At 44.4% G+C, this 24,065-nt stretch overlaps 1 protein-coding gene across 1 annotated transcript in view; it reads left to right on the forward strand.

Annotated features, from left to right (window-relative positions):
- The window catches only part of ATP9A (ATPase phospholipid transporting 9A (putative)), a 122,401-nt gene that overhangs the window by 25,912 nt on the left and 72,424 nt on the right, over window positions 1-24,065 (forward strand). The window contains exons 2-9 of the mRNA XM_040331486.1: window positions 480-624; window positions 4,682-4,795; window positions 9,148-9,256; window positions 12,262-12,320; window positions 16,426-16,477; window positions 18,203-18,297; window positions 19,669-19,749; window positions 22,493-22,568. Of these exons, the coding sequence (XP_040187420.1) occupies window positions 480-624; window positions 4,682-4,795; window positions 9,148-9,256; window positions 12,262-12,320; window positions 16,426-16,477; window positions 18,203-18,297; window positions 19,669-19,749; window positions 22,493-22,568 (731 nt within the window). The remainder of the gene's footprint in view (window positions 1-479; window positions 625-4,681; window positions 4,796-9,147; window positions 9,257-12,261; window positions 12,321-16,425; window positions 16,478-18,202; window positions 18,298-19,668; window positions 19,750-22,492; window positions 22,569-24,065) is intronic.

Genomic DNA, 24,065 nt, shown 5'->3' on the forward strand with positions numbered 1-24,065 from the left:
GCAGGGACAGTCACAGGAGACAGACTCGGTGGCCTGGTGGAGGACAGAGTCCCAAAGACAGAGCCAGTAGAGAGGTATGTGGGGGGGGAGAGGAGAGGACGGACGGTAGCACACATTTTACAAGTGATTGCGGCGACATCGCCAAAATCACTTGTTAACGAGCGAGCGGATTCCGAAAGCAACTTACCGCCCTTAACTAGTCATCGGGGGATTCCATGCCACTGCCGCCCCTCTGCACCCTGCCGCCCCAAGGCCCGGCCTTGGTGGCCTTGTGGGAAATCCGGGCCTTCCTCCTCCGCCTCCTCTTGTGTGGCAGTAGGAGGGGGTTGTATTGCAGTCCATACTATCATCCATGTGCGGTTTATCGGCTATGGGGTGTAAACCCAAATGACATTTAGTAAAGAAGTGTCTAAAGTTCAGTTTGCCATATATATAAGCACAGTGACCTCTAAAATATTTGTCCTTTGCTTTATCACCAGATGCTGCTCCTGTATGGGGTGCTGTGGTCGAGGAGAACTTAAGCCACGTACGGTGTGGCTTGGACACCCTGAGAAGAGAGAACAACGCTATCCAAGGAACGTCATCAACAATCAGAAATACAACTTCTTCACTTTTCTACCAGGGGTAGGTCTGGAGGTCAACTGTCATTTCCCAACTGTGTTCCCTCATTGGAGGAACTGTACAATCTCAGTTTCCCAAAATTTGGAATACGAGTACATGTATGTAGGTGTCCTTAAAGCGGATGTGCCAGTATAAAAAAATATTAAAAGCCAGCAGCTACAAATACTGCAGCTGCTGACTTTTAATATTAGGACACTTACCTGTCCTGGAGTCCAGCGCCGTCCGCAGCAGAGGACAAGCGATCGCTCGTCTCTCTGCTGCTCCCCCCCCCGCCATCCTCAGTGAGGGAACCAGGAAGTGAAGAGCTCCGGCTTCACTACCCGGTTCCCTACGGTGCCGATTGGCTCACACGCTGTGTGCTGGGAGCCGAGTGTTCCCAGCACACAACGGGCGACAGACGGGAAGTCAGAAAAACCCGTCTTTTGCCCGTAGCGTGTGGCCGAAAGTGGGTGCAAATACCTGTCTTTAGACAGGTATCTGCACCCCCCTCCCCCTGAAAGGTGTCAAATGTGACACCGGAGGGGGGGCGGGTGCCGATCAGCGTGAGTTCGACTTTAGGGTGGAGCTCCGCTTTAACTGGTTGCCGACCAGCCGCCGTCGTTTTACGGCGGCAGGTCGGCTCCCCTGCGCGAGAGCCGATAGCTATACGTCGGCTCTCGTGCAGGCCACTAGGGGCGCGTGCGTGCCCCCGCTCTCACCCGACTCCCGTGCCCGGCGGGCGCGATCGCCGCCAGGCACACGCGATCGCTCGTTACAGAGCGAGGACCGGGAGCTGTGTGTGTGTGTGTAAACACACAGCTCCCGGTCCTGTCGGGGAGAGAAATGCCTGACCGTCTGTTCATACAATGTATGAACAGAAGATCAGTCATTTCCCCATGTCAGTCCCACCCCCCCTACAGTTAGAACACACCCAGGGAACATACTTATCCCCTTCCCCGCCCCCTAGTGTTAACCCCTTCACTGCCAGTGGCTTTTTTATAGTAATCCTCCCTCCTTTGGACTATAGGAGAGTCAGGACGCTCTCTACGTTGCAGATAGACAAAGGAGCTGTGTGCTAGTGGGCGTCCCGACTCTCCTGTAGTCCAAGGGAGGGGACGAGCCCGACACTCCACACCAGGGAGAAAGCCTCGCATTACTGTGTGGAGTTACAGACAGAAGAACAGGAAGTGAGGATTTCTCAGAAGAAATAAGGACATTTAAAAGCAAAATGGAAGGATGAGGGAAGTGAAGGAGGACTGCACTAAGGTAAAGAAAGCTATTTAGGGAAAAAAAATCCTTTACAACCCCTTTAAGGTTTTATGTCAAGGTGGATTCTGATTGGTTGTTATATTTTATCCTGTTTGCCTTTACCAATGCAGTGTTCAAACACCTATAAATGGAACGTTGTTGGAAAGGGCCCATTAGCCGGACGCACACGCTGTGTGTTTACAGTAATACAATTAGTTTGGTAGCCTTCCCTCAGGCCTGGAGCCCCCCGCTGTGCTAGAAATGAATCAACCAAGGGGGGACACATGTTGCACAGACTTTTTTGTTAACGCAACTTAATTAGTGACCAAATGATCTTTTCCAGTTCTGGATGATAAATCCGGGATCTTGGCATGGTTTCCAAATGGCAGAACTATGAATGCAATAAAAAAAGCGCAGTTTACTCGCCCTTAACACGATGATAAATTAAAACTTCTATAACTGCAGGCCACGCTTTACCCCCCCGTTTCATAGGTGACCCCTGACCTCACAGCAGGCTCCCGATGTGGAATAATTGCCACCCCTTCGGGGCCCGAAATCGGCCATCTGTGGATTGAGTGTTGTGTGTTATCTTAAACCTGGAAGCTTGCACGTTGGAAGTAAGAGTTCTGACGCTTTTTTTATTTTGTGGGTCCATCAGCCGGCGTGTGTTTTTTAAGAACAAAAATCCAGGAGTAGCCTTGGTGTCATTAGTGTCCTGCTGCTTTCTGACACTCCGAGCTCCCCGAGCCGTGACCCGGGGCTGCGGGGAACCCTAATTATCACCTGGCGGGGGGGGGAAGGGCGCACAGCTATGGGCATAATCGATCACTTTGCGTTTTTATCTGTTGAAGGATTTTAAACAAGTGGAGGGTTAATGTACTGGATCTAAGTAAACGCATAACCCTGTGATTAGTAATAACTTTTTGTGTTTTTTTTTTGTTGTTGTTGTTTTTGTTTTTTTCCTTTCTCAATATTTTGTCCATCTGACTGAATTAAGGCCGAAACAACTAATCGACAACTAATAGATTATGAAATAAATCAATTTACTATTTTCATAATCGATTAATCGGCCAGTAACATTAACCACTTAACCCCCGGACCAGAGCACTTTTTGCGATTCGGCACTGCGTCGCTTTAACTGACAATTGCGCGGTCGTGCGACGTGGCTCCCAAACAAAATTGGCATCTTTTTTTTTTCACACAAATAGAGCTTTCTTTTGGTGGTATTTGATCACCTCTGCCATTTTTAGTTTTTGCGCTATAAACAAAAATAGAGCGACAGTTTTGAAAAAAATGAATATTTTTTACTTTTTGCTACAATAAATATACCCAAAAAATATATAAATAACACTTTTTTACTCGGTTTAGGCCGATACGTATTCTTCTAAAATCGCAATAAGCGTTTATTGATTGGTTTGCGCAAAAGTTATAGCGTATACAAAATAGGGGGTATTTTTATGGCATTTTTATTAATATTTTATATTTACTAGTGATGGCAGCGATCAGCGATTTATTATTTTTTTTTTCCCGGTACTGCGACATTATAGCGGACACTTCGGACACTTTTGACACATTTTTGGGACCATTGGCATTTTTATAGCGGATGGGCACAGAGGCTGCATTGAAGCTGCAGATGGGCATCAGGCTGCATTGGAAGGGGGCAGATCAGGCTGCAGATGGCCACAGAGAATGCATTAAAGCTGCAGATGGGCATCAGGCTGCATTGGATGGGGGCAGATCAGGCTGCAGATGGCCATAGAGGATGCATTGAAGCTGCAGATGGGCATCAGGCTGCATTGGATGGGGGCAGATCAGGCTGCAGATGGCCATAGAGGATGCATTGAAGCTGCAGATGGGCATCAGGCTGCATTGGATGGGGGCAGATCAGGCTGCAGATGGCCATAGAGGATGCATTGAAGCTGCAGATGGGCATCAGGCTGCATTGGATGGGCGCAGATCAGGCTGCAGATGGTCACAAAGGCTGCAGATGGGCATTAGGCTGCATTGGATGGCCGCAGATGGGCATCAGGCTGCAGATGGACACTAATCAGGCTGCATTGATTGGCACTGGGTATTATTTTGCTTCAAAGTGGTGTATTTGAAAAAAAAACTTTTTTTTCCTCTTAAATTAGGGTGCGTGTTATACGCTGACGCGTGTTATACGCTGACGGGTGTTATACGCTGACGCGTGTTATACGCTGACGGGTGTTATGCGCCGATAAATACGATAACTTCTTATTTTTTTTAAGGTTATTAACCGATTAATCGAAACAATAATTGGCCAACTAATCTATTATGAAAATATCGGTTGCAGCCCTAGACTGAATACTAATCAAAGAGAGTTGGAAACTGATTGTAACGTGCTACGGAATTATTTAAAGGGGAGGAATCGTCCTTTTTTTTTATTATTTGTTTTTTATAATATACATCGTCTTTATTAATCATTTTGAGGAGTAAAAATGTTAAATGAAACTTGTTTTAGTTCTCTTGTGTAACGTTAGTATGCAAGACGAGATCCTGGCACACGCCCTTTTGACAAAAATCAGACGCGCGGTTGCCCAACAATCGAACCGTGTGTACGAGGCTTTAGCGTTTCATTTTGTATGCAATCAGGCGGACCCTTGCACTACATGGTTTTGGTAAATCTGAAGACAAAAATCTTCAGTGTGTATGGGGTCTTAGTCCAAGAATGAAAAAAGGGATCAAGGATCTGGTTGCTGGTATCTACCATTACATATGCTTTCCATAAAGTAGCAGGAGATGTTGTTTTTTGTATGGTTGTTCGTCTACTAATCACAATCCTGGTATTTTTTTGCTCCCTCATTTTTTTCAGATTCTCTTCAATCAATTCAAATACTTCTTCAACCTGTATTTCTTACTGCTGGCCTGTTCGCAGTTTGTGCCCGAGATGCGCCTGGGACCCCTCTATACCTTCTGGGTGCCTCTGGTGAGTGGATTGAAAATGACCTCCAGTCTAATTTCTTAATTTGGTACATTTTGGTACATTTTGTGTAAACACACAGCTCCCGGTCCTGTCAGGGAGAGAAATGCTGATTTTCTGTTCATACAATGTATGAACAGCGATCTGTCATTTCCCCTAGTGAGTCCACCCCCCCTACAGTTAGAACACACCTAGGGAACATACTTAACCCCTTCCCCGCCCCCTAGTGTTAACCCCTTCCCTGCCAGTGGCATTTTTATAGTAATCAATGCATTTTTGTAGCACTGATCGCTATAAAAATGCCAATGGTCCCAAAAATGTGTCAAAAGTGTCCGAAGTCTAGGGAGGGGGTTACAGAATTGGATTACAAGTCTTTATTCTTGCCCGACAGCAAGAGTAAAGATAAATGGGATAAAATCGGACCCTTTCCCCATCCAGAATGGAACTCGTCAGGGATGTCCCCTCTCCCCTATTATATTTGTCCTTTCTCTGGAACCATTTTTGAGAACGGTCAGAGCGAGCACAGATATAAGGGGTATTCAAGATAAGGGGGACGAGTATAAAGTGGCAGCATATGCCGATGATTTATTGTTTACAATAACTTCCCCAACAACATCGCTACCATGTCTATTTGCAGAAATTAAAAGATATGGGGAAATATCAAATTTCAAAGTGAACTATAATAAGTCGGAGGCTATGGGAGTGGAGGTAGACAGGTGGAAACAGCAGCAACTGATGGCTAATTTCTCTTTAAGATGGACAGACTCCCATGTAGAATACCTGGGGACTAAGATACCTAAAAAACTAAGCAGAATTCTTGAATTAAATTTTGTCCCATTGATAAAACAAATAAAACTTGATTTACAAAAATGGGACAAAGAAACCTTCTCGTGGTTCGGTCGAATCAACATAGTTAAAATGAATGTGATGCCAAGAATACTCTATTTATTCCAAACTTTACCGATAAAAATACCGACTGGTTTTCTGACAGATATGAGAACCAGAATCATGAAGTTCATATGGGCAGGCAAACCCGCGAGAGTACGAAGAAACATACTGACCTTATCGAAGGAAAGAGGAGGAGTTGGACTCCCAGACCCAATGGGTTACTACGAGGCCGCGCATTTGGTACGTGTAGTGGACTGGTGTACACAGCAGACAGACAAACCATGGGTAAATATGGAACGCGAGACGAGTAATATCCCGTTAGAAGGACTGGCGTGGCTAGCAGAAAGTAAAATACCTCAGTCTGCAAAAAAACATCCAACAATAAACGCGACACTTAGCGTTATCAGAAAAGTGTGTAAAAAAATGGAGCTGTTGAAACAGATCGGCCCTATGACACCTATTCTGGGTAACCCGAGCTTTGAGCCAGGTCTGAAAGACCGACGATTTAACAATTTGAGACGGAAAGGCATCGGCAGACTGACACATTTTATGACAGACAATCATGTGATGCAAAATGAGGAGATGGAGCAGGTCTATGGTGAGGACATAGATTTATGGAGACGCAATCAGTTGAGAACGTACATAGGATCCTTAAAAATACGAATGGAAGATATAGGTGCACCATCGAAATTTGAGGAAATATGTTTAAAAAGGGAACCAAAGAGACATATGTTATCATATATGTACAATTTAATTAACGAAGCAAAGGCACCTCAAGAACTAGTCTTCATAAAGGAGTGGGAAAGGGAACTGGACACAAAGTTTTCAGAGACACAGAAAAATAAGATTTTCTCATTTACACACAAAGCGTCGATGGCATCTAGATATCAGGAGGGAGGATATAAAGTTCTGACTAGATGGTACAGAACACCAATGATATTAAATCGGATCTTCCCAAGTACATCAAAAATCTGTTGGAGATGTCAGAAAGAGGAGGGCACCATGATACACATGTTTTGGAGCTGTCAAAAACTAAAAGAGTTCTGGAATATGGTCTCGGACATTACTCGAGAAATCACCGGGGTGAATCTGGGAGACAGACCAGCAGCATATCTATTATTTGATATACCAATGTCTCTGGAAAAATATAAGCAATCTTTGCTAAGACATCTGTTAACAGCGGCGAAGGCCTGTATACCAATATTATGGAAGAGTACTGCTCTACCAACAAGGTCACAATGGCTTAGCAGGATAAATGAGATTCAGTTGATGGAAAATTTAACGATGGGAATCCGAGAACGAGAGGAGGAATATCGGAGGACTTGGACTCCATATTCGGAGTACAGAGATCGGAATCCCTAGGGAGGAGGGGGGAGAGAGAGAGAGAGAGAGATTAGGATTCTTTTTTTTTTTTTTTTTTTTTTTTTTTTTTTTCCCCTATTTTTGTTTGTTCTAGAGGGGGGGAAGGGTTGAGGAAAGATGGAAATTAGTCTGATTAAACCTATAGAAGACGGTAATTAAAGGAAGTATTGACCTATAAAGGATAGTAATATAATCAACGGGAGATTGGGTTGATATGGTATAGGTTGTAGAAATCGTTAACATTTAATGTGAGTTGATTAACGGATGCTACAGATGGAAAATATGACAAATTAGCGGTATTATGTTTTTCTTCTTTTTGTGTTTTATGTGAAAAAAAAGATAAGAAAAGATAAATAAAGAATTATAAAAAAAAAAGTGTCCGAAGTGTCCGCCGTATTGTCACAGTACCGAAAAAATATTAATAAATATGCCATAAAACTACCCCCTTTTTTGTAAACGTTATAACTTTTGCGCAAAACAATCAAACGCTTATTGCGATTTTTTTTTTTTTTTTTTTACAAGAAAAATGTAGAAGAATACGTATCGGCCTAAACTGAGGATTTTTTTTTTTATATAAATATATATATATATATATATATATATATATATATATATATGTATATATATATGTGTGTGTGTATATGTATTTGGGGGATATTTATTATAGTAAAAAATATTCATTTTTTTTTTTCAAAACTGTCGCTCTATTTTTGTTTATAGCGCAAAAACTAAAAACCGCAGAGGTGATCAAATACCACCAAAAGAAAGCTATATTTGTGGGGGAAAAAGGACGCCAATTTTGTTTGGGAGCCACGCCGCACGACCACGCAATTGTCAGTTAAAGTGACGCAGTGCCGAATCGCAAAAAGTGCTCTGATCTTTGACCAGCAATATGGTCCGGGGCTTAGCATATGCTTTATTGAAATTTACCTGTTAATTTTTTTTTTTTTTATCTATTCAGTTTTGCAATAACTGACAAATGTTTACTTTTTATACAAACCTCTGATTGTTCATCTGTGATTCAGGTCACATCTTCATTAACTGGTAACCTTTGCCCAGGTTCATCAAGGTGTAATACCACTTAAAGCTGAGTTCCACCCAAAAGTGGAAGTTTCGCTTATCGTATCCCCCCCCCCCCCTCCGGTGCCACAATTGGCACCTTTCGGGGGGAGGGGGGGAACAGGAGTCTCTGCCGCGGAGCTGTGACGTCACAGTGGTGCTCCCTCGGCCGCCGGGCCAATAGGAGAGAGGAGCGGGGCCTCGCACATGCGCAGTAGGGTTCCCGTTGTGAAGCTGAAAGGCTACACTGCCGGGTTCCCGTACCCGCAATGGCGGCGGAGCACCCGACAGCTGATGTTAACATCAGCTGCGGGTGCCGACATCACTGGACTCCAGTACAGGCAAGTGTCCGATTTATTAAAAACCAGCTGCGGCCTCTAATGTTGTGTTTTTTTTCTTTTTTGGCGGAACACCGCTTTAAAGTTAAAGTAGAAGTCCAGTCAAATCCCAACCTAAAACCACTAAAACCTCCTCTTACCACCATTGTAAACCCTATTCTGACTACCCTGATAAGGAAAAATGCCTATACTTGCCTCTACCGAGGGCACTCTTAACAGCTCCCAAGTGCTGGCTTTAGCGTAGAACAGGGGCAGCCGCTAAAGGATGCCCCATGGTAAAGTCTATGGGTGACGTCATTGTCCAAGGTTCTTCAGCCGTTGTCGTTGTTCTCTCATTTCCCTTGAACATGGCCCCTGAAAACGAAAAATTGGCCTGGGCAGGAAGGGGGTGAAAATGCCCTGTGCTGAAGTGTTTAAAGGAGCAAATTTTATGTTACGGGGGGTGAAGTCTGGGTTTGTAAAGACATTTTGGTGCACACAATTTTTTCGTAACCTCTGTGGCTAATGTAGAATATATTGAAGTGAATACTTTTGTGCCTTGGGCTCAGGTTTAGCTATTTTGCCAAACACAATGGAAATCTTGTGGATACAATCGTGCATAAATCATGTCATTTCCATTGTGTTAGGCAAAACAGACACAGTTGTTTTTTTTTTTTATAACTCTTACCAAATAAAGAACGAATAAATAGTCTATATCCGTTCTCTTCACAGGGGTTTGTCCTGGCCGTCACCATCATCCGTGAGGCTGTGGAGGAGATCAGATGCTTTGTGAGGGACAAGGAAGTCAACTCGCAGATCTACAGCAAGCTTACAACGAGAGGTCAGGCTCTAAGGCCTTTTATTTCAAAAAAATTGAAACATTTCCCCAGGAGGTTTCTTGGGCAGCAAAAAGTTTTGGAAGAGGGCAATTTATGTAAAAATATTTTATTGATACAGGAAATACATGATAGATTCAGATATACAATAGATTTTAAATTTTAAAATACAATCTCTGAAAACATAAAACATCCCTCGTGGCAAAAAACACCCCTACAAAAATATGGTTTGCCAATTACATTTACAACATTACTACCCACATGCAGGGCCGCCATCAGGGGGGTACAGGCAGTACACCTGTAAGGGGCCTGGAGGTTCCCATGGCCCCGGATGGCAACCCCCCCCCCCCTTTATATATATTGTTTTGTTTTTTTAAGGGGCCCAGAGGTCCCCAGGGGCCCTTTTTTTTTATAATTTTTTTTGTGTCTGATATATAATATATATATACCGGTGTGTGTATGTGTGTGTGTGTGTGTGTGTGTGTGTGTATATATACAGAGTTTTCTTTATTTTCATGACTGTGAAAATTGTAGATTCACACTGAAGGCATCAAAACTAAATATAAAAATAAATAAAATATATTTCATATTCTAGGTTCTTCAAAGTAGCCACCTTTTGCTTTGATTACTGCTTGGCACACTCTTGGAATTCTCTTGATGAGCTTCAAGAGGTAGTCACCTGGCGCAGCACCCCATCACTCTCCTTCTTGGTCAAATAGCCCTTACACAGCCTGGAGGTGTGTTTGGGGTCATTGTCCTGTTGAAAAATAAATGATGGTCCAACTAAACGCAAACCGGATGGAATAGCATGCCGCTGCAAGATGCTGTGGTAGCCATGTTGGTTCAGTATGCCTTCAATTTTGAATAAATCCCCAACAGTGTCACCAGCAAAGCACCATCACACCTCCTCCTCCATGCTTCATGGTGGGAACCAGGCATGTAGAGTCCATCCGTTCACCTTTTCTGCGTCGCACAAAGACACGGTGGTTGGAACCAAAGATCTCAAGTTTGGACTCATCAGACCAAAGCACAGATTTCCACTGGTCTAATGTCCATTCCTTGTGTTCTTTAGCCCAAACAAGTCTCTTCTGCTGGTTGCCTTTCTTTAGCAGTGGTTTCCTATCAGATATTCTACCATGAAGGCCTGATTCACACAGTCTCCTCTTACCAGTTCTAGAGATGTGTCTGCTGCAAAAGGTGGAAGAACCTAGAATATTAAATATATTTTCAGTTGTTTCACACTTTTTTTTGTTATGTATAATTCCACATGTGTTACATTCATAGTTTTGATGCCTTCAGTGTGAATCTACAATTTTCATAGTCATGAAAATAAAGAAAACTCTTTGATTGATAAGGTGTGTCCAAACTTTTGGTCTGTACGGTGTGTGTATGTATGTGTATGTGTGTGTGTGTGTGTGTGTGTGTGTGTGTGTGTGTGTGTATGTATATATATATATATATATATATATATATAAATATATAATTTGTTTTTATTAAAGGACCCAGAGGTCCCCGGATTTATTTTTTTTGTCTTTTTTTCTTTTTCGTAAGGGGCAACCACCCGCTTTTTTTGTTTTTGTTTTTTTTGTTTCGTCAGCACCCAAAGCCCCCCGACCTCAATCTGTGGCAGCCCCCCCCTGCTGCTCAATTCACGGCTTAATTTGAGGCGGCAGCGCCCCCCCCCCCCCCCCCCGGTTCTCTGCTCCAGGGGGCCCATGCCTGCCTGAAGCTGTGTAAGGGGCCCCATAATTCCTGATGGTGGCCCTGCCCACATGAATACCCCAATGCATTTCGACCCCTTAATTTCTGGTCTTCTTCAGGGGGATTTTTATTCTAGGGAAATATATATAAAAAAAATAGAATTTAAGGCATTTGGCAGTATACAAAACATTGTTTAAAACATTTCAAATTGTGCAAAAGATATATCTCCATATACCAGAGCTTATATTTTTAAAATTAAATTTATTGTGTATCTGAATCTATCATTTTATTTCTTGATTCAATAAAAGATTTTTACATCATTACCCTCTTACAAACTCTTTGCTGCCTAAAAAACCCCCCTGGGGAAATATTTTCCATTTTTTTTTTTTTTTGTATACTCTTGGGTTGTGCCCCGTGGACTGTCTTTTCCTGTTCTATAGGCCGCTTATTTCTATGCTTGTTCCTGTTTTCCTTTCAAAGGCTTGGCAAGAAGCAGGGACCTCATTTGGGCCAATTGCTGGTGACAGCTTGGAATATTGAGTGCCATGCAGGCAGGTGAACCTTTGGGGCTCTGTAATCCAGTGCTAATCTCTGCTTCTTGTGCACCAGTATCTAGATAAAGATATATTTTCTTTTCTGTTTTTTTTTTTTTTTCTGAACCTCAAAACTTTAACACTTGAAATGATGCTGAATTTGTAGCCTGTACTGTACTGATATAAACCTATTTGGGGATTGGCTTCGTTGCTATTGATCTCTAATCCTATACACTCACCGGCCACTTTTATTAAATACACCTGTTCAATTGCTTGGTAACACAAATTGCTAATCAGCCAATCACATGGCAGCAACTCAATGCATGTAGGCATCTAGACGTGCTGAAGACAACTTGCTGAAGTTCAAACCGAGCATCAGAATGGGGAAGAAATGGGATTTTAAGTGACTTTGAACGTGGCATGATTGTTGGTGCCAGACGGGCTGGTCTAAGTATTTCAAAAACAGCTGATCTACTGGGATTTTCACACACAACCATCTCTCGAGGTTTACAGAGACTTGGATAATGCTAATGCACATGGGGGTGATTGGGGTGTGCCCCGGCACACCTTGTGCGCATGCATATCACTTTTGCTATGAAGGAGCCCTAATAGATTGTATTACCTGCACATCCCTGGTTTTGTTGCTGGTTGAATTGGGCACCAAATTTTTAATTTTTACCTTTTTAGGTTACCATGAGCATCCTTTCTCCTACCAATACAAGAATCTTGCCAAACTCTGTGAAATGTATTTTATTTTTATATATATTTTTTTCCAGGCACAGTGAAGGTTCGGAGTTCCGGTATACAAGTGGGGGACCTCGTTATTGTGGAGAAGGTATCCAGCACTTTAAAAGCTATGTTTGTTTGGTTACTGTACACTGTGTCTGTCCTTTTTGGTTTTGTATGAAGTACAAACTAATCCCAAAAAAGAAAATCTACATAAAAACAGAATGTAATGATTTACAAATCTCATAGGCCGAGTACTCACGAGCAGACATGTCCGATGAAACCGGTCCGCGGACCGTTTTCATCGGACATGTCTGCCCGGGGACTTCTGTTCGATGGCTGTACACACCATCGAACAGAGGTCCGCGCGTAAACAATACGCGGGGCGTGTCCGCGGTGTCATCGTGTCGATGACGCGGTGTCGCCGCGACTATGACGCGGCGACGTGGGCGGCCTGCCTTTAAAATGCTTCCACGCATGCGTCGAAGTCATTCGACGCATGCGAGGGATGGCGGGCGGCAGGACATGTACGGTAGGTCTGTACAGACGACCGTACATGTCCGGGCGGACAGGTTTCCAGCGGACTGTTTTAAAGCAAGTCCAGGAAACAGTTGTCCGCTGGAAACCTGCCCGATCCGCCCGAAAATGGTCCGCTCGGGCCTACACACGGCCAAACATGTCTGCTGAAACTGGTCCGCGGACCAGTTTCAGCAGACATGTTTGGTCGTGAGTACTGGGCCATAAACTCGTATTTTATTCACAATGGAAAAAATAAAACGTATCAAATGTTTAAACTGAGAGAAGGGACCATTTTTAGAAAAAATTAAGGTAATTTTGACATTTTAATTTTGAAATTGATGGCAGCAACACATCTCAAAAAAGTTGGGGCGGGGCCATGTTTAGCACAGTGTTGTAACCCCCTCTTCTTTTAACAACACTCTGTAAACGTCTGGGAACTGAGGAGACCAGTTGCTGGAGTTTTGGGAGTGAAATGTTATCCCATTCTTGCCTTTTTTATATAGGATTCTAACTGCTCAACAGACCTGGGTCGTCTTTGTCAGTTTTTATCGTTTCAAGGGGTGGCAAGTATTTCCAATTGGTGAAAGGTCTGGACTGCAGGCAGCAAGTTAAGCACTGGGACTCTAAAGCCTCATACACACAATCAGATTTTCCGACGGGAATTTGTGTGAGACAATATACACTCAACGGCTGTTGAGTTTGTACGCTCCATCGGATAATTGTTGTAACGGTCACCACCATTTACGATTTTCCATTCCATCGCCCCACGTCAGCTTATCAGACAATCCAGCCGACAGGCACGACCCATTCCATTTCCCAGAATAACGAGACAACACACAGCTCTGTTACTGGTTCCAAAATGAATGAATCTTTTAATGGTAAAAGTCAGGTTTTTATACAGTTCACAACCAAAAAGCATGTTACAGGGACAATGAAACTCTCCACCCCCAAAACATCACACAATGGGGCTTCATACACATTCTTTTAGATAATGACATTCAGATGAGTTAATTATCCCCCAGATGTCCTGACTCCGACAATAAGCTATTCACCTGCATAATACACTTTCCTATGTCAGACGTTCTGTCTCCTACAATAAGCTATTCACACCTGATACACAATACACAGTCTGACCTTTTAGAGGGTGCTCAGTCACATTCCACACCTTATCATCAATAGACTTTTCACACAAAACAGTGTCATTAGCATCCACAATGAAAGGTCTTTGAGTGAGTAACTTGTATAGCGCAACAAATGCGAACTTAATCGCCTCAAGGCGCTTCCGTCCAGAGTCGTGCGGGTCCTTCAGAAGAGGTGGGTCTTTAGTTTTTTCCTAAAGGCCTGATGGTTTTCCTCCAAGCGGATGGTAGTGGGTAGAGCATTCCAGAGCCATGGTCCTTGGACCGAAAATCTACGTTCTCTCTTCGATTTGTAGCGGGATTTAGGAATTTGGAGAAGGTTTTGGTCGGTTGACCGGAGAACGCGCTTGGTGACGTAGGGTTTTATTTTCTCGCTTAAGTATTGGGGAACGTTCCCCTGTATACATTTGTGGGTGAGGCAGAGTGTCTTGAATGTCACCCGATCCTGTACGGGCAGCCAGTGGAGGGACCTCAAGACTGAGGAGACTGATTCCCACGGCTTTTTACCTGTTACCAGTCTGGCTGCCGTGTTCAGAAGCCAGACTCAATTAACACCTCAAAGTTAGACATCTGACCTTTACAGACTTAATCAGTACAATAGACACAAAACAGTATTGGCATCACACAATGTACAATGGAATATTTTAGGAGCCCGACTCAATTGACACCTCAACAGTCTATTGACCTGTTCATAAGGAACAACCTGTAGTATTCTAAGATATCCTGCAAAACATGAATTATCATTAATGTCCCATCTCATGTAATCCATGATATCAGTTCTATGCCCCTATCGGACATCGGATGACCCTAGACCCAAGAGTCATTGGTGAAGCTGGCACAGGAGTACCCCACATCCTTCAGAAGTCTCTGGGTGTCATGGGCCATTCCGTTACAATTGTTGTCGGATTTTCCATGGACACATGTTGGCTAGTACGCTTTAAAATTTTCCAACAACAAATGTGTGATTATCCAATTGTGTGTACAGAAGTCCTTCAGACAAAACTCCAAAGTACAAACACGCATGCTCAGAGGCAATGCTCACCCCAACACAACATTAGCAGAAGTTGCCCAAAGGGTGGCGCTAAAGAGCTGAAAAACCACATTGTTTTGTGTTTGTCGGCCGACAATTCTTTGCCGTTTTTGTATGCAAGACAAGTTCACGGCCAACGCCCTTCGGACAAAAGCCTTGCGCTTTGTCTACAGAAAATCCGATCGTGTGTACCAGGTTTAATACTACAAACCCATGCTGTTGTCATAGATGCAGTATTTGGTTTAGCCGCTACCTGCTGAAATATTAAAGGCCTTCCATGAAAAATATGTTGTTTTGATGGGAGGTTATGCTGCTCTAATACTTGGATATACTTTTCAGCCTTGATGGTGCCTTTCCAGCTGTGCATGCTGCCTATTCCATACACACTAATGCCCCCAATTCCATCAGAGATGATATAACAATCTGAAAGATCCCTCTCCTCTTTTGAGATAAAAAGCCTTCTGTATGCATAAGCCTCCCCAGCACCCCCCTAATACTTACCCGAGCCCAATCTCAATCCAGCAAAGTTGCAGTAGTGTCTCGACTGCCCCGGGACTCCCCTCCTCATTGGCTGGGGTGGCAGTGCAGCGGCCATTGGCTCTTGCTGCTGTCAATCAAAGTCAGTTAACCAATGATGAGAGGGGGCGGGGCCACGTTGTTGCTCTGTGGACACACAGAGCTGTGGCTCGGCTTAGGTGCCCCCATAGCACGCTGCTTGCTGTGGGGGCACTCGGCAGGAGGAAGGGGCCAGGTGTGCCGAAGAAGGACCCAAGGACGATCAGGGGTGCTCTGTGCAAAACAATTACACAGAGCAGGTAAGTATATTGGGTTTGTTATTTTTAGCAAAAAAAAAAAAAAACAGGATTTATGTATCACGTTTAAATACAAGTAGTTCATGTTGATTGAGAGAGTTTAGTTCCACTTTAAGGTGATCAGGTACTTTGTATAATTTTCCACCTTCTCAGCTCCAGAAGTGGAGACCACATTGATAATAAGTGGAACTGTTGAAAGATCTAAACAGCTCTGCCATTGAACAGATTGCTTCGATGATGATTTTTCTTTTTTTTTTTTTTTCTTTAGTGGTAAATATTAGACATATGCACTGCTGAAAAATGTTGTTCGTTTTCGTTCCATTAGTTTTTTTTTTTTTAGCTTTTTTTTTGGAAATTCGAAAATTCCAATGTTCAGATTTTCGAATTTCAGAAATCCGAAAATTTCAGAATTAACAAATTCGAAACTAAACAAATTGAACATGTCTAGTGAATATTTAAGCTTTCACGATGTGCATTCCTTCATCTTAAAATACAGTAGTTACTGTATTTTTTGGCGTATTACACTCACTTTTTTACCCTGAAAATAGAGGGCAAACTGTGCCTACGCAGGGGGCTGTGGAAAGTTTTTTTTTTCCCCTGAAACTTCCCTCAAAGTTTAGGGTGCGTGTTATACGCCCGTGTGTGTTATACGCCGATAAATACGGTATATATTACATTAGTAAATGTATCTTTTTTTTTTTTTTACTTTTGTAGAATCAACGAATACCGGCAGATATGATCTTTCTGCGGACGTCAGAGAAGAATGGTAATTGACCTGAATCACAGCAGGATTTGTTTGACCCGAACATGTAATATGTGCTCATAGCAAGAGCAACAATAGGATTCCAGTCGCAGAATCGAAAAGAGACCAGATTGGGGCTTTTAATGGCTGAAGCTGAACTCTGTCTATAGAAAAAACACAATGGCCCGGATTCACAAAGCACTTACGCCGGCGTATCTCGAGATACGCCGCGTAAGTGTAACTATGCGCCGTTGTATCTGTGCGCCGTGCCCACAATCTGAGATACGCCTACAAATAGGCTTCCTACGACCGACGTAACTTGCCTACGCCGTCGTATCGTGGGCGCATATTTACGATGGGCGCATTGATTTTCTATGCAAATGAGGGAGATACGCCGATTCACGAACGTACTTGCGCCCGGCGCATAATATACGCGGTTTGCGCAAGTCGTACGTCCGACGTAAAGTTATTCCCTATATAGGAGGTGCAACTCATGCAAATGTATGGACCAGGGAACACAGCCATCGTATTTTACGTTGTTTACGTAGTACGTGAATAGGGCTGGGCGTAGGTTACGTACACGTCGTAGGCAGTGATCCGTCGTATCTTAGGGAGTGGTTCCGACGTTATTCTGAGCATGCGCCCTGGGATGCGTCCTACTGCTGTCAATGAAATTTAAACTGCTGTCATGGGGGCAGGGCCGATCCGTGGTTTTGTGTGTGAATGGACACCCAGAGCAGTGGCTCAGCTCAGGTGCCCCCATAGCTTGCTTGCTGTGGGGGGCACTCAGCAGGAGGGAGGGGCCAGGTGCACCGGTAAAGGACCCGAGAAGAGGAGGATCCGATCAGCATCAGCCAATGGCTGAGAGCGTCGATCGGAGTATTCTGGTGTGGGGGGGGGGGCTGATCGATCTGAGCCGTTATAGTTTTTGTGTGATTGCCTGAACAGCAGCAATAGCCAACCAGGCTCTGCTGCAGTCCACATGTGATGACAAAACACATGTTGACAAGAGAGTCTTATGGACGGATAGAGCAGCTCGGGAGCGAGCATGCAGCGGTGCCCCCAGGGCAAGTGGCTTTCTTTTGGGGGCACTGCTCAAGGGGTAGGAGGTAGGAGCACTGGCGGGGGGGGGGGGGGGTAATGAAAAGAAGAGGATCGAAGCTGCTCTGTGCAAAACAATTACACAGAGCAGGCAAGTATAACATGTTTATAAAAAAATACAAAATAAAAAAACCCTAAGAGCCGGTTCACACAGGGGCGGCACGACTTCGGGGGCGACTTGGCCAGGCGACATGAAAACGACTTCCAAGGCGATTTGCAAAATGACTTCTGTATAGAAGTCAATGCAAATCGCCCCGAGTCGCCCCCGAAGTAGTACAAGAACCTTTTTCTAAGTCGGAGCGACTCGCGTCGCTCCTATTAGAACGGTTCTATTCACTACAATGGGACGCGACTTGTCAGGCGGCTGTGTCGCCTGACGAGTCGCGCCAGTGTGAACCGGGTCTAAAGCTTAATATCACTTTAATGATCAGGTTCTGATTTATCCATGTCATAGTATAATTGGTAGTACAGGGAGTCCCCGCGTTACAAACAAGGTAGGCTCTGTTCTCAAAGTAGAACCATAGGCAAGATGTTACTAATCACTACTCGCTGTCAGGTTTTTATTACCATCTGTGCCCTGATGATATTTGGGCTTTTGCTTTCATAAAGTGCGATGTTTTATAGTAAGGATCCTCCGTCTTCTCTTAGGCTCTTGCTTCCTGAGGACTGACCAACTGGATGGCGAGACAGACTGGAAGCTTCGTTTGCCGGTATCCTGCACACAAAGACTACCTACAGCAGCAGTAAGTGTTCCTCGTCTTCACTGAACTTTATGGCGGAAAGGCAATTTGAACCACTTGACCTCCATTTTTTTGTGATACGGCACCGCGTTACTTTAACTGACAATTGCGCAGTCGTGCGACGCTCTACACAAATAGAATTTGTAACTTTCTTCACACAAATATTTTGGCGACTCTGGAGGGCACCATTGGGGTTCAGGGGCTGTGAGACTTTGCTACACAATTCAAAAATATTCTTTCATCGTCCTTTTTATAGGATGGATGTAGACCAAATGGCTCCCAGTCATGTAATAATTTGCATGAATTATCTTTGCGCCATTTTAGACTGAGATCTACAAACTTCTTTCTCTACATCCAGTTGGATCACTTGAGGTTGTTGCCACTACTTTTCTTTTAGCCACCTCTTGATTTGTTTTGTCATTGACTAAGCCATTAGTTTGGTATTATTGGTGTAAGCACGGGAGCAACTTAACGTGTCAGTGATCGGCGTCTCATCTGCCAGCAATCAGCCATGGCCTCGGGGCACACAGATGTTTCACACTTCCAGCTTGTATGCGGGACAGGAACGGCTGTGTACACTGCGGCTGTGGTCCTAGAAAAACACTGAGTACACGGGGGCTTGGTAAAGGCTAAAGGTACTCAGATATGAGAGATTTTACTAATCAGAGCAGTGCTGGGGGAGGAAGACGGGCTGTCATTCTGCTGGGACCAGAAGTCACAGATGGTCCACGTCCACTCTATGAAGATCACGCTCAGTGAATTTTTTTTTTAATGTTCCACATTACCACTCATTGAATGCATTATAGATAGACTACTATTCTTCATCCCCTTTGCTCCAGCGCCTCCTGGCCCTTTAAAAGAGAAGTATGGGATTCCCCCTCCCCCCCATAATCATACTTGCCTAGGTGGATGCAGCCAGGGCCGCCATCATGGGGGTACAGGCAGTACACTTATAAGGAGCCCAGGTGGCAACCTTTTTTTTTTTTTTGTAAGGGGTCCGGAGGTTCCCAGGGCCCCATGTGGCAACCCCCCCCCCCTTTTTTTTTTTTATAAATGTTTATTTTTTTATATTTTTTAAAGGTCCCCAGGGCCCCGGATGGCAACCCCCCCCCTTTTTTTTTATTTTTTATTTGTATTTCTTTTTTTTTTTTTTTTTTTTCATATATATATAAAGTTTGTCCCAACCTTGGTAGTTTTTTACTTTTTTTGGACAACTTGTCTTGACTGTATATCTAGAGAAAGATATAAATAAAAGAATAGGATATAAAAAATAAAAGGAATTCACATACTGACAACTATCATTACAGGTACTAGAATACACCATTTCCTGCTGTATTGGGCCTACAGACTTAATTTTTTTTTTTTGCCTTGCAGGATTTGCTGCAGATCCGATCATATGTGTATGCAGAAGAACCAAATATCGACATTCACAATTTCGCTGGGACCTTCACTCGGGTGAATATAGACGCCACCCTAGTCTGTGTTAAAGCGGAACTAAACCCTCCTATTGTTTTCAGCCAAGGAAGCTGCCATCTTGGTCTCTGTTTGATCTTCAACTATCATGGTGTGCCCATGTGATCAGTTGTGACTCCAAAAAAATCGAGCATGTCCGAAATTTTTAATGGCCATTTTTTAGATCGTGAAAAATGCTCTGAAGCCCACACACGATCATTTTTTAATGACATAAAAAAAAAAAACATAATTTTTTAGAACCCGAAAAAACGGTCGTGTGTACGCGGCATTAGGATTTAATCATGTGCTTTAAAACTTGTAGAAACGTATGAGTCCGGCGCCCCCGTATGGAGATTAGTGGGGCGGCACATGGCGATTGGCGGGGTGGGGCCCCTTAGGGATCGGCTGCCGCTGATTTCTAATGAAAATATTTAACGCCTGCCAGCCCAGCTAATTCTTTAGCTTTAGTGCTTTGACTTGCTGACCTGGAACAAGTTTGTGAATGTTTAGACTTCACTTTGTACATGCTTGTTCCGAGTTGGTGACAGACGGATATTCATCAGCATTTTTAGTAACTGAAGAAATTTAAAAAATAAAATAAAAATTTTAACTAGTAAGTATAATATTCCTTCTTATCTATTTACTAATGCTCGCAGCATACAGACTAAAAATAGCTCCTGACGAGTGCGAGAATTTTTAGTTCTGCATTAAAGCGGAGGTTCACCCAAATAACATGTATATAAGATCAAATTCCTAAGGCCTCATTCACACGAGGCGGACTCCTTTTCTACGGAGTCTGCCTTCTCCCGCCAGCTCAGTGGGAGATCAGTCCGCAGATCTCCGCTGAGGCGACGGATGACAAGCTCCTCTCTGCTGAGTGGGGAGGGGCTTGTCGGGCACCACTGTCTCCTATGGAGCAATCTGATGAAAACGGACAGCATGTCCGTTTTCATCAGATCTTACCCGATCCGATCCGCATGGGGACGTGTCCCCATACGTCTGTTTTTAGCGGATCGGATAGGGTCGGATGTCAGCGGACATGTCTCTGCTGACATCCGACGCTCCATAGGGATGCATGGAGCGGCCGTTCAGGTCCGCCGTCAAAGCTGACAAGCGGACCCGAACCGTCCGTCCGTGTGAATGAGGCCTTATACTTCCAACATGTACAGTATGCCCTTTTTTTTTTTGGGCTCTACATACCTTATTATGGCTATTTTCCACCCGGCTTCCGGGTACTCACTCCCGCGGGAGTAGGCGTTTCTATGCAGAGGCGCAATGTCACCTGGGACTTCGCCCAGATGATTGACGTCCTTGAGAAAAAGTTCCCCCCCTCGCGCCCCCCTATTGCGTAGGCACGTCACAGATTTTTCTAAAAAGTAGCCGAACTGCGAGTCGGCTCTATAAGGCACCTGCGCAGTCAGCTCTACGCGGCTCCTAGTCGGTGCGCAGGCGCCGTGTAGAGCTGATTCGCAGTTCGGCTACTTTCGGAAACTCCGTGACTCTCGAAACGCGCCTACGCAATAGGGGGGCGCGGGGGGGGGGGAACTTTTTCTCAAGGACGTCAATCATCTGGGCAAAGTCCCAGGTGACATTGCGCCTCTGCATAGAAACGCCTACTCCCGCGGGAGTGAGTACCTGGGAGCCAAAAAAAGGGCATACTGTACATGTTGGAAGTATAAAGAATATGATTTTATATACATGTTATTTGGGTGAACCTCCGCTTTAACAAAGTGCATGTCATCATAAGGTGAACTTTTATTGGTTGCTGCTGTCAGTGTGCCCCATGTACTTCCCTGCATCGATACATTGTATGTATTCCTGCATTGATGCATTGTTTGTATGTATTCCTGCATTGATACATTGTTTGTATGTATTCCTGCATTGATACATTGTTTGTATGTATTCCTGCATTGATACATTGAGTGGCCCGGATTCACAAAGCACTTACGCCGACGTATCTCGAGATACGCCGCGTAAGTGTAAAAATGCGCCGTCGTATCTATGCGCCGTGCCCACAAAACTAGATACGCCTGAAAATAGGCTTCCTACGACCGATGAAACTTGCCTACGCCGTCGTATCGTGGGCCCATATTTACGCCGGGCGCATTTGCCGCTCCCATAGATTTTCTATGCACATATGCAAATGAGGGAGATACGCCGATTCACAAACGTAGTTGCGCCCGGCGCATCATATACACGGTTTGCGTAAGTCGTACGTCCGGCGTAAAGTTATTCCCCATATAGGAGGCACAACTCATGCAAAGGTATGGACCAGGGAACACAAGCCGTCGTATCTTTTGTCGTTTACGTTGTACGTGAATAGGGCTGGGCGTAGGTTATGTTCACGTCGTAGGCAGTGATCCGGCGTATCTTAGGCAGTTGTTTTGACGTGATTCTGAGCTTGCGCACTGGGATGCCGCCACGGGACGGCGCATGCGCCATTCATTTTAAGTACTTCTATGACGCTTGGCCCATCATTTGCATGGGGTCACGCCTCATTAGCATGGCTCACGCCCACTTCCACCTACGCTGGCTTACGCCGAGGAAACCCAGCGTATCTTTAACAGCGAATGGGAGCAAGTGCTTTGTGAATCCAGTGCTTGCCTCTGTGCTATGCGCCGGCGTAGCGTAAAAGAGATACGCTACGGCGGCATAAATATGCGCCGATGTATGTATTCCTGCCTTGATACATTGTTGTATGTATTCCTGCATTGATGCATTGTATGTATGTATTCTCTCCCTGCAGGAAGACAGTGACCCCCCCATCAATGAGAGTTTAAGCATTGAGAACACGTTGTGGGCCAGCACCGTCATCGCATCAGGTGAGCACAAACCTTCTCAGGCTTTCCTGCATGTTAACAATTTAATCCCTTCATTCATTTGTCTGTAATTGGAAATAATTGACTCTGCCATGGAGAAAATTAGTGGCACCAATTAGTATTTTTTTTTCTTTCTCCTCCCTGGATCGGGGCTGACACCACAATGGAGCAAAGATGACAGCTAGTCTCCCCCGGGGGCATTTTATAACTGATGGCTGGCCAAAGTGATCGCCATCTCCGCTTCATCGTCACTTCATCTTCACATGTGCTGCATGGACAGGAAGTGATTTTAATAATGAGAGAGTTTAAAGGGCCAGCGCTCCTAAAACAAAAAAAAAGTTACTTTTGTGTGATGATTGCATTCAGAAATGTGTAAGTCACAGAAAATGACATGGATAGAAGTTTTCTATGCAGTTCTATATTCGAAATCTACAAACAGATTTAAGGTTTATGGGCTTATCAACGTTTAATTCTTTTTTTTTTTTGTTTACAAATCTAACATTAAGAACTCTTTCACACTGGGTGCGGGCGTTGACGGTAAAACGCTGATAGTTTTAGTGGCGCTTTACTGTCGTTTTAATGGTGCTTTTCGGCTGCTAGCGGGGCGCTTTTAACCCACGCTAGCGGCTGAATAAAGGGTTAAATGCACCCGTGTAGGGCCACTACCAAATCGCTTTGCAGGCACCTACGGCAGCGTTGCCCATTCATTTCAATGGGCTGGCACGGTGTATACACCGCTCTTCCACCTCCCCAAAGATGCTGCTTGCAGGATTTTTTTCTAACGTCCTGCCAGCGCAGCGCACTGGTGTGAAAGCACTCGGGCTTTTACACTAGGACTGCAGGGGAGGCGTTTTTCACCACTGACTGTAACCACACACATGACGGTTGTCCTCTCTTACCGGAATATACATCAGGCACACAAGCAGGCGGACGGGTGATGATGACGACTTCAGTGCGCCGCTACTTGGCTGACGCCTGGTGGACCAAGATGGCCGTGGAGCGAAGCCGCAGCCTTTCCTATGGGCAAGACCGTGGAGCTCACCCGCGGATCGCCCTCGATCAAAATTTATTTTAATCGATCAAAGAAATTAACGATTAATCGAGCAATTAATCGTTAATTTCCTCATTCCCTAATATTTATCATTCACATCAGTCCCTGCCCCCAAGGAGCTTAAAAATCCTAAGGTCCCCAACTCTCATCCATACATACACATATTGAGGCCAATTTAGACAGGAGCCAATTAATCTACCAGCATGTCCCCAGCATTTTTTAGCTTCAGAAGGTGGAGGATCTGATTTCATACATTGCACAGCATTATAGCAGGTGCAGGCTTTAGCACTCCTTAAAGCTTGTTGAAAGTCTGCTAGCAGCTTGCTTAAAGTGGCAATCAGCACTCCCGTTAGGATCCTGTGTTCAATACAGGGGTGGGCTGACAACTCATGGGGCCACCAAGCAATAGATTATGGGGCCACACAGTATACACACCCAGGCCCAGATTC

The sequence above is a fragment of the Rana temporaria genome, chromosome 12 (assembly GCF_905171775.1).
Source record: "Rana temporaria chromosome 12, aRanTem1.1, whole genome shotgun sequence".
Lineage (NCBI taxonomy): Eukaryota > Metazoa > Chordata > Amphibia > Anura > Ranidae > Rana > Rana temporaria.